Source organism: Strongylocentrotus purpuratus, unplaced genomic scaffold (assembly GCF_000002235.5).
Source record: "Strongylocentrotus purpuratus isolate Spur 01 unplaced genomic scaffold, Spur_5.0 spur5_scaffold_13, whole genome shotgun sequence".
NCBI lineage: Eukaryota > Metazoa > Echinodermata > Echinoidea > Camarodonta > Strongylocentrotidae > Strongylocentrotus > Strongylocentrotus purpuratus.
In genome coordinates, this window is record NW_022145598.1 from 17,660,311 (window position 1) to 17,672,027 (window position 11,717).

General features: G+C 36.7%; 1 protein-coding gene across 1 annotated transcript; it reads left to right on the forward strand.

Annotated features, from left to right (window-relative positions):
• The first annotated feature begins 1,659 nt into the window (after positions 1-1,659).
• LOC576958 lies at positions 1,660-7,945 on the forward strand. The gene is made up of 3 exons (XM_011679829.2): positions 1,660-2,292; positions 5,818-5,886; positions 6,502-7,945. Exons 1-3 carry the CDS (start codon positions 2,205-2,207, stop codon positions 6,978-6,980), a joined length of 636 nt encoding a protein of 211 aa, XP_011678131.2. The 5' UTR covers positions 1,660-2,204; the 3' UTR covers positions 6,981-7,945.
• The last annotated feature ends 3,772 nt before the right edge of the window (positions 7,946-11,717 follow it).

The window sequence follows — 11,717 nt, forward strand, 5'->3', positions numbered from 1 at the left end:
GGCTTAAAGTTTACAGTAAAAAAAAGGGGGGTGTGTCACATACCCCCCCCCCCCTCCCCCGCCACCTTCCCCATCAATGCTTCTAGTAGTATTCAAGAGCTTCACATAAATAATCATTGGTGGCAGACACGAACATTTGTTTTACTGCTTGTGAGTCCTGGGCCCCGTCATAATCATAAAGAATTGCGATTGATTCAAATCAATCGCAAATCCTCGAATCACTAATCGCAAATTTGCAGTCTCCTATTTCTTATGTATATAGCTGCGATTGAATGATATCAATCGCTAATAATTATGTTGCGATTAATTTCAACTCTTTATAAGACTGGGCCAAGGACTTGTTTAAATGTCATAATGGGGGGGGGGGGTGACATGCACCGTGCCCTGATAATCTCAAGCTGGGTATTTGAAATAAGAACTGTATCCTCACTCCTCACCTTCCTGGTGCCTTGAAATGGAAAGTTTCCTATAATCCTCTCTAGGCTAGATAGGGGGCGCTCTTCGGTCAAAACAGTTAGTGTCCCTTCTATAAAGGGACACTAAAAACAGTTAATGTGACATAACACTGATCTGTACGATGGAAAACAATTCCGTACAGATCAGTGTGACCTGGTGTGGCGTATACCAAATTTTATTCACTGGCTTGTATTTACTTCTTTATCGTGCATGGGTATAGACAGTGTTGTTGACAAATATCCTTTCTGAAATTATAATTAACCTAACAGTATAGGGGAAACTACCACAAAGGATAGAAATGCCTCAAGGGGGGGGGGGGGGAAGAAAAATGGAGGAAAATGGAAACGTGAAAAGAAAACGCAACCTCTTCTTATATACCATTCCTAATGAGACACAATGTATTTTTCGGTTTTGTTTTTGTTTCCTATTTGTTGTATATGTTTTGATGTGTGTTAAGACATTTTTGTATTTTTGTTATTGTATTTTGTTGTATTACGGTGGGACCCTGCATCTTGTGGATTGAGGAGGACCGTATTTCTCTTCTCCTGGCAGAGAACCTTAGTATTTTCCATGTATCTTCTCTGATTTCTTCCATTGATATAAAGATGGCTTATATATAATTGTCTTGCTTTGATCCATGTTTAAAGCCTCACTGTCCTACTTGTAGCTACTGGCTCCCTCTATATAGAAAACTTCCCCAATCGGTGCCTGTTGGTCCCCCATGATCCTCTTATTATTATGTTAGTTGATAGCTGAGTTAATGAGATAGCCAGTGGCGGATCCAGGGGGGGGGGGGGGCGGGGGCCCGGCCCCCCCCCCCCTTGAGAAAAAAATCATGTAAATTCACGTGATTTTTACCTTTTTAGGGGGTTGGGCCCCAAATAAACGGCCGGCGCGATTTTAAAAATTTTCGGGAGCAAAAAAAAAAAAAAAAGTTGGGCCCCCTCCCCTAAGAAATCCTGGATCCGCGCCTGGAGATAGCCACCTGTCAGTGACCTCGCTGTGTGGTCTAATCCCTACTGGCCCAGTAGTATTGACGGTCTTTAAACATCGATGACTCATGGAAGTCATAATTAAATCTCCGTCTGCCTGAAAATCAAACTAACCGAGTTTGTCCTCATTCTATTTTGGTCCTTCCATCGACACCAGGCACCGAGCGGTCTATTGTCCTTTCGATTCGCTCCAGTGAATCTTTGTTCCATAACCTTTACAAACTCGCGAAGTCATAACAAAATTGTGTCATCTGAACATTACGTTGCAATAAATCGACGAATCCGGTGTTTATAAGTCGGTTTCCACCGATGTAACACCACGGGATACGTACCATACCAGTATATACTTCCTGATTTGGTGGTATTTGGCACATAATTTAACGACGAGAGAGTACAGAGGATTGGAAACTTGTGTTGACATAAACAAAGCAGTTCACGGCTCAGCAAATATTAACAGTCTCCACATCAGTTTTGCATGGTACCTTTCGGTGGCGAGACATTCATTTTCGGTCGAGATATTGATCAACGAAGAGTATATGTACATTATCAGCGATAATATAGGCCTTCAACAAAAACCTTTCTTTCATCTCTCGGAGTATATATACCACACGAAGAGTGCGTGTATTTGTGTCAGCTGAGGGCTACACAATTATATTGGAATACTTAGGGCGTAACGTATTTGGACTGTTATCACAGGGATATCCCTGTATTTCGTCTGTTTTGGAGCAGGACCAGATCTAATCGAGAGGACTCGGTATGGCTGGATCTAGACCAGTAACACTCATCTTTCAGCTCGTTACTCTGGCTGTATCTCTTCTTCTCCATGCCAGCTATGTGGAAGCAAGTAAGTTCAAAATTATATACTAGCTTGTTTCTTTGGAAACAGTATATTAATTGTTTCTCTTTGAAAATATGGATGGTTATCAATAAAACGTAACTATAAGGATCGGAACTCGATCGTATGGGCTTGCTGTAAGGTATATCATAACGAGGAGCATATAATATACATATTCGTTAGAATGATTAATGTCCCCGATTACTCTTTTACAGAGGTTTTCTTTAATTGTATCTCGAGATTGTCCTTATCATTTGTTGTAGTATTACTGATGTATTTCTGTTTGAGGGCATATTTTTTTAAAGGCTGGGAGACTGAAATTGAATACTTGACGGAGCATAAAAGGTAAAACTTGTGATAACATTAACAGGAAAAATAGTAGAAGAGAATACATTAAATCAGGAGGTGACTCAATACTTGCACGCACATGTAACTAAATTATGTAAGATCAGTTGACGTTTTGCGCTTAAATTGATAGAGATGTTTAACTGAAATTGAAAATATATACAAATCTATGTATTAATCTAAACATCGGAAAGAAAAAATTTAACAAAAGTGCATGAAGAAGCGGAAATTATTCGTCGAATATTCGTCTTTTTAGAAGGAAATCATGAAGAGCTTCCTGGTACCTTTGTCTACACAGTACATGTAGTGGTAACATATAATCCGGAAGGGATATAAAGGGGTACGTGCGGGTATTTAATGGTTTTAATCCTCTAGTATGAATGGGTTTAATCCTCTAGTGTAAACAGGGCCAAGATGATCGACCATGTTCATTACCAAGCTGGTTCAATGTAACGCGCGTGGGTCTTTGTTCTCTTTGTCTGGTATCCACTTTTGGTAAGATGGCGATGGTGATGACGAAATAAAGGATTAAGAACTTAACAAAGGAAGAATAAGAAAAGAAGACGAGGAAGTAAAAAAGTAAAACAAGAACAAGAAGAAACAAGGAGAAAAAGAAGAAGAACAAGAAGAACAAGAAGAACAAGAACAAGAAGAAGAACAAGAAGAAAAAGAAGAAGAAGAAGAATAAGAAGAAAAAGAAGAAGAAGAAGACAGAAGGAGGAGAAGAAGAAGGAGAAGAAGAAGGAGAAGTAGAAAGAGGAGGGGAAGAGGATGTGAACAGATCACTTGAGAAGAAGGATACGTGACAGAATCAGATAGCCATATCGAATGGTAAACCATTGAGAATCATGACCCAAAACTTTCAGTGTATACATGTACTTTGGACAATGACATTGCAAATATGTAAATACAGTGTGTTTTATGCAAATGCGAAATTAAAAAAAGTTTATCGTCGGACAAATATTAGTGCGACAGTACTTCCTCATCAAGCAGACATAACAGAGTTGGTATTGAAAATAGACGCGATTTTAAAATATTATAGTTTATAATATGCATACATATATTTATATATGTCATATAAACATATATACACACATACACACACATGCAGGGGGCGCATGCCTGGCTTGGGTGTTATTGCAGTCATCTTTTACATTATATCTCGCTTTTTCATTCATAAACGACAAAAATATGGGCAGTGGGGCCTTACTGGGAGCACTAGCCTCATAATTATAGAGCCCCAAAGTCCTCTCTAGAACCGCTACTGGTTGAACAGAGAGGGTTTTTATATTACAGTGCTGTACTGTCGTAGCATAATGAATAGGCCCGAATATCAATTATTCATTTGGGAAAGATGCTAGCAAGTATATGAATAGGTATCGAGAATTAAATCACGGAACTTGAGTATTTCTCTTTCATTATTTGATTGCCTAAGTAGTCTAGCAGAAAATAAGTATAAAAGAACCACTCATATAGATCGAAGCATGGATTGTACTCGTAATCATTCCCACAGATTAAGAGAAAATGTTTCCGTCCCTACTTTTTTGTTAAGCATTATGATGACGCATATGCCTATTCAAAACTTCTCCTACATACCCCCCCCCCCCTCCCCTTCTCGCCGTAATCAGCATGCTGAACTTACCTACGACATGAAAGAGAAACTGTTCAATTAAACTAATCACCTTTTTTTATGATGACGTCTCCAAACTTATCAACATAACAATTGGTTTCTACTCATGCACACTTTATTCGCCGTATCATGTTTACATTACACGTTCTAATGAAAGGAATGACGTACGTATTCGATCTCCTCATCCATTTGCCGGTTTGATTTCCGTCAACAATGCATTTTATCGCAGTACATGTAAAATTAGGCAATTTGGGTCTTTTTGCAAGACATTCATCTGTATTTGTTGTTCTCTTCCCACATGTAGTACATGAGCCCATATAGCTTGAATTCCTTATTATATGCTGTGACACCCTTTACTACATTAAAGGTACTATGTCCCATTTGCAGGCCAAAAAAATGAAAAAGTTAAATTCCAACTGCATTTGAAAGACAATACTAATTTAGAACTTCCCTAAAAAAGGTGGGGCTTGAAAATGTCTTCAAGTGGGAAAATAACGACTATTAGTTGTCAAATCGACTTTAGGGCTATAGAGCCCAAAAGTAATAGTCTTGATTTTCAGACAATTGTACCGAATGGTCGTACGTTTTATGCTGCGCAAAGATTCAATCAGTTTAATCTTGGCCATCACAAGAAGTGGGTTATTGATGTAGACAAATGCTCATGTACCCTTTACAACTCTTTTCATGTATGTTATTACCAAAGAAGAAAAAAAAGCCAGTCAGTCACTCAATAGTGTCTGACAGTAAAGTCTAGCAAGTAAACGGGTTTCCTTGCATAATTTAGATATGAGGACACTGCTAACATTTAAATTTCACAGATAGGACATACATGACATATTCATAATTCCTGCAAAGTTCTACAGCATTTGAGGTTGGCTGCAAAAGGGACATAGTACCTTTAAACCAGTGCTGGATGGGGTGATATAGGAGCCCCTTGAGTAAAAATGTGTGATACCGTAGGTTCAAGCGCTTTACCAAAAACCAATAAGTTTTGATAACATGATCGAGGGATTTTATCCTACTGGATAGTGATCATGACACATAAACCTTATACAAGGCGAATGTCCACATGACATTGATTTGTAAACAGTACATAATGGACAGAGCTGTCTCAAACGGACGTGCCTTGTGGTAAATCAAAGGAAACGAGAGAAAACCCAGACAGATAAAACGTTTGTTACCAAACATTACAAATATAATTTCTTGAAAACAAATGAATACAATGTTCTCCTGAAACTGTTAAATGAGTAATATAAGTTAAAGTTTACATAGTGAAACGCTATGCACGTATTATATTACCGTAGGTTATTAACTCGGTGGCAATTAAACACCGGATCATATTCGAATCATGTACGTCATAGTCATTTTCGCACATTTGATTGGTGACTCACCAATAGCAGGGGTGATTAGATATTGATATTTTCTATTTTTGTTAATTTTATGACAATCATGTAATATGTTCCAATACCACCATGGCCATTGTGACAAAGAATCAATCCATTAATAATAATTATTACATTAAATTTATTTCTGTTTTTTTTTTCTTCTTTTTCTTACAGGACGTAGATCAAGCAGATACAGGTATAGAGGAAGCAGTAACAATTATGCTCCAGATACCACAGGAAAAGGTAGGGACTATATACTAGGAGGCGCGATAGCTCAGTTGGTAGAGCATTGGTCTCGTAATCAGGTGACCCGGGTTCGAAACCAAGTCGATGCACTAGTGCCCTTTCGTAAGGCATTTATTAATCCTTATTGCCCAGGTCTCTCGGAGAGGACCCTAAAGCCGTCGGTCCTCTTGCTGCTTAATGACAAGCATTTATGCTTTCTTAGCAGTCAGGTAATAATTAATAACCCCCACTGAACCAAACCAAATACAATTACTTCAGGGGAATAAAATGTTCTAGACGATTCTAGACGATACATTTCGAAATATTAATTGCGTAAACAAATTCGGCAACAGAGAAAAATAGTTAAGAGATGGATTAATTAATTAATTAATTGACAAAGTTCGGAGCATGTGCATGTCGAAATGTTACTTACGTTTCCACTGGTATTGATTTTGATGTGATGCAATATTAAGTAATCTTGAAATGCGTCCAATTATCTTTTTTAATGTATTATATCGTATGTTCATTGCTATAATGCTACTATTTAATGTAGGCAGAACAATTTATTTCAACGGCTGCTATCATACATCGTTAACTTTTTTCTCTCAACTTCTTTTTTCTTTTTCTTGACAGAGCCGTTACCATGGTGGGCTATCACCCTCATCTTCGTTGGGGGCGTTTTGGGCATTTTCTGCTGTGTCATGTTACTGAGGAAGGTCTACGAAAAGAAACGAAAGCAGAAGACCCGCGCTATGGCCGTACGTCGCAGTATCAACCTCCAGAGACGCCGCAGCTTACAGAATAACGCTACCACTGACGCCGAAAGTGGCGTTCCTCAAGGAAACTTTGAGGCACCTCCTTCGTACGAGCAATCCGCCAAGGATGACGCCCAACCGCCTGCGTACAGCAAGGATGTTAATACGGATGACGAACATGCCACGCCTCCTCCGGCTACTCAAGATGATCCGATTCCCATGGATACCACGCTACCTGCAGCCCCGCCCAGTTATGACATCGTGCAAAATGATGGAAGTGAGGTGGTAGAAGTGGGCGGGCCCGTAGCCATGGAGACGAGCACAGCAGGTGGCGGAAACTCACACGCGGATCAATAAGCGAATGTTGATGTATAAGAGTATTGTATATTATTACACAGACATAATATTGAATATATTAAGTCATGATAGCCTTTGTCTCACGAGCAAAAAGATAAAAGCCTAGACATGTGCAATGGAACCAGAAGAGGAGCTTTAAATTGTTGTGATAAAGGTTAAAGGCTGAACAACTAACGTACGTGTGAATTATGTTACAACTCAGCAGTATATACTTGTTAAATTGTCACTTTTGTACCTGTATTTGCATGCCAGATAATGCGTAACTAACACAAATATGGAAAGTTGTATAGAAAACAGTAATTCCATCTATCTGATATCTCACTCTATTTCACCGTGGAAATATTAGAGGGCATGTATACTTTCGTAAATTGGTCTCAAACTGATCGGTCATATCTAGGGACCTAGAACAATGTCCAAGATAGAAGGATATGCCTTAAACGCTTTAGGGTACCCAGTTAGTTTTGAAATGATGCGGGCGAAAGCACGTACGTAGATATATGTAGAACGTAAATGTACTGTAATTCGTAAGTCATTATTGCGTCGACTCCCCTTGAGGAGTCATGAACATGATGATAAAAGAGGACTTTCTTACATTTTCATATAAAAGTACTATTTCATATCAATACACAGTTCTAGATGCATAGTATTACAGCATTCTTTTTTAAGTAAGGAAAGTTTTAACTGTAGGCCTATTAATGTTGGCAATACAAATGAGGAGTGATTTAACATCGTCAAGCCCGGAGCTTACTTTGTACCTCAGTGAGTTTTGTATCGTGCGTTTACAGTTGATGGTAAAGTTAATTTAGATATTGTTGTACAATGTCATATACTGCTTGACTGGGTACGACATAAATTGACAAGTGCCTTTACAGTCATGCACGTACTTTGTGTTTAAGAATCACCGCCACATTTTGACACGAATTTTTGTACAATTTTGAGAATAAAAGATGATTACTATAACAAAAAAATCATGAATGCTATGGATCGGTTGCATGAAGAATAAAATGGCAGTGTAGGAAGGAAAAAAGATTGGTTATACAAATTCTTAGATATATGACGTTCATCACAAAGCTATAGATTCTATCTATCATTAATTGAGCAGAAGGCGAAGAGGATTGAAAATATGAAACAAGAATTAACTGGACATTATATGAGATGCAATGGTATTAATAGATGAGAGAGAAAGAAAGAAAGAGGAAAGTCTGAAAAGAGATATACAAATAAATATAAAGGGGAAAGAGAAGAGAGGAGAGAAGACCGACCGCGTCGTTGCAAATTGAGAAGAGAAGATTAGGCGACTTGGTAATATTGAGGGAAAAACATCAGAAAAATAGATCAAGAGAAGCAAAGTTGGGGGGGGGGGTAAGAAAGGAAGTATAGGAAAGAAAACAGATATACAGGTAAGATAAATTATGTTATACGAGAGAGAGAGAGAAAATGGAGAATGGAAGATAGAGAAAGAAATACATGGCTATAGAGAGAAGATAAAGAGGACAGCAAAGAAGAGAGAGAGAGAGAGAGAGAGAGAGAGAGAGAGAGAGAGAGAGAGAGAGAGAGAGAGGGAAAGAGAGAGATGGGAAGGAGTTACATGTCATAAGTTCCCAATTTCTAGTAAACTATTAATATTTACACGTTCAGTACATATATTACAAACATATCCATTGATCTCTATGAGATCGCAGAAACATTAGTCTATGAAGAAAATAATTTCTTCAATGAATTCCTTGGTGGATAAATCGTTGAGATCATCAAAAATTCTAGATGCATTACATATTTTTGGAGAAATATCCACCCACACACAGGTCACACAATTTCCGCTTGTTCAGACAATGCATAGCTGGTAACAATGGAAAACAACATGGAAACGATACTTTTCTTTTTATTTTGTTTGTGTACATTAGTATTTATTTCTGTCCAAATAACATATACAGAATGATGTGGGATGTACATGTATATATGTGAAATAATGACAGGACATATTTTAGTACATTTTCTCAGTAAATTTAACAATAAAATACTTTCTATACATCACACTAATTTCAAACCATCCATGACAAGTTATCTATACATATCACATGATCTCTAAAACAAAATTTAAAATTAATTTCCCATTAGAATAAGAATAATACAATATCAATGACATAAAAAGGAAAGCTGGGTTATTACCATGACAAGTCGACATAAAATAAAATAGACCCCCTTATGCATAATTCTAAAACAATAGTTTCTCAATACTCAAAAACATACCAGTTATTGCCTGGCATAGCAACAACCAATGTGTGCAAAATGAATTACATCTAAAAATCGGCCTAGAATGTATTTCTTGAAATCCTCTTGCGATTGTATTCCTGTAAACATGGTGAAAATAACATGGTGAAAACTGGACTGAATTTTACATCTTAAACACTAAGATCCTTAAAACATGGTACCTGAATAGTGAAGTTAGGTGGGTGTTGCTTATGCTAGAGTTCCTTTTACCATTGTACGTATAAATAATACATCCAAAGTCACTTCCTTATCCATATGCTTTACCTTTTTGAATATCAAATACATATTTTCAGTGATAGCAAAAGGGTAAATTTATGAATTTCATGTGACACAGTCTCAATATTGAATTCACATCAACATGATTCAAACATAATTCCTACAAGGGTGCATACATTTTAGGTAGTAAAAGATCTATCGTAGAGATACAAGTACGGTATTATTATTACAATATATGAGGATAGTTACATTTAGGTTCATGAGAGGGCAATCAACACACAGTTATAAGATTACTTTGATAAAATACTTTCATAGATAAATAAATACTAATACACTAAAAATATTAATACAATCCAACATCCCTTACATAGGTACCAAATAGATCCAGGTGAGGCCCTGAGCAAAAGCTTTCTGGGCACCGTAGCACAAAGCTTGGCAATTTATTTTTTTGATTGATTTTTATCTTTCAATCAGTACGTTGAGGTGCTTTTCATGTCATACATTAGCAGCGTGCTATTCATCAATTAACCAAACTATACAAATTCTTTATGCCTGATTTGGTAAGGGGCAATTCCACGGTAACGGAAGGACACTCAGACAAGATTTTTGAACTTCAGGTTCATACTAAAAGAACTGTTTTATTAGTATAAGATGTGAAACAGTATAGATATAATACCTATATAAGTGCCTTTAATTCTCCCAAAAAAAATTGTCATTATAGTTAAGTAGTTTAAGAATGTGCATATTAATTATCTCGGTAACGGAAGGACATAAAAATGGACATGGTTTTTCCAGTTAATTAGTGTTTATCCAAACTTTGTGAAGTTGATGAAGCTTTCCACTTGACTGAAACACATTTTGTTCCCCATAGTTTAATACATACTAATAAAACATTTCTTTTAGTATGAACCTGAAGTTCAAAAATCTTGTCTGAGTGTCCTTCCGTTACCGTGGAATTGCCCTAAGCAAACTAGAAATTTTAACCAAAAAAATCTAAATTGATTTTCATTTTTAAAAAGAATCAAATGCATTAAAAAAAATGAAGATGAATTCACTGAATAAAATAATTTCTCCTAAAAATTGGTCAAGAAATTTCTTTATGCCGGGTTTGGTAAGCAAACTAGAAATTTTAACCCCAAATATCTAAATTGATTCATTTTAAAAAGAATCAAATGCATTTTTTAAAAAAAATTAAATGAATTGACTGAATAAAAACATTTCTTCTGAAAACTGAGATTGGACAAGAAAATTGGTCAAAAAAAGCAATCTCAATATTGACTTGTTCATCCGGTCAAGTTGTATATGTAACGACCTGTTACACGTTGGATAATGATCGAGGCTAACGTCATCATAGAAAGTGAGAGACAAAATAGCAATGATAAATAGATTAATTTTGTTTACAGGTGCATACAACAGAAATTACTTTGAATAACATCGTGTAATGTTTCATTGCAAGAGTATACCATGTGACTACCGTTTCCTAATATTGCCATCCTCTACATACATTATACATGGGAAACATTCAAACCAAATTGTTACGCTACCAGCACCCAAGATTATACCGGTATTCACGATCAAAGGTGGCTAGTGGAATGTCGTGACACTAAGAGACGATTCCAGAAATAAATGCATATTCATTGAAAATCTATTAATGACATACAGGTATAATCACATCATTTTGATAGAGCTGGTAAAAAGATGTACTATGAACTTTCATTGGGCTTAAAGATAAAGTTGAATTCTGGTCATGTGATTGCACTGTGAACGAAATGGTGTGGAATCAATCAGAAAAGGTTGATCATCTAGCATACAAGTATTAGTGTGTACAGCAAGGTTCTGAAGTCATTTAGAATATTAAGGCGTTTGAAGAGCCATGCTTTTCAGGGAACATTTTTTTCTCTGATGTTCTTCCACACTGACATAATAACAATGACAATGCTCACAAATTATTTTTCACCTCTCCCCAGAACTCAACCTTCTCTTTATTACCTTTCACCCAGATATGTCAAATAAGAATACTAGATATTGCGCATTTTGGGTTCCGGACGCTTCTTATCGTGCCACTAAGTTTCGCTCAGCTTCCCTAATAACATCAGCTTCAAATTCTGGTCAAGGTTAAAGGCCTGAAAGCTCATTATAAAACCAGCATATACATGTAGATACAATATAGAATCACAACAGATAGTAAATCCAGTATTTTAATTGTTAAAGAATTTGTCCCTATTTTCACGAAGTGACGGTAGTGAATGAAAA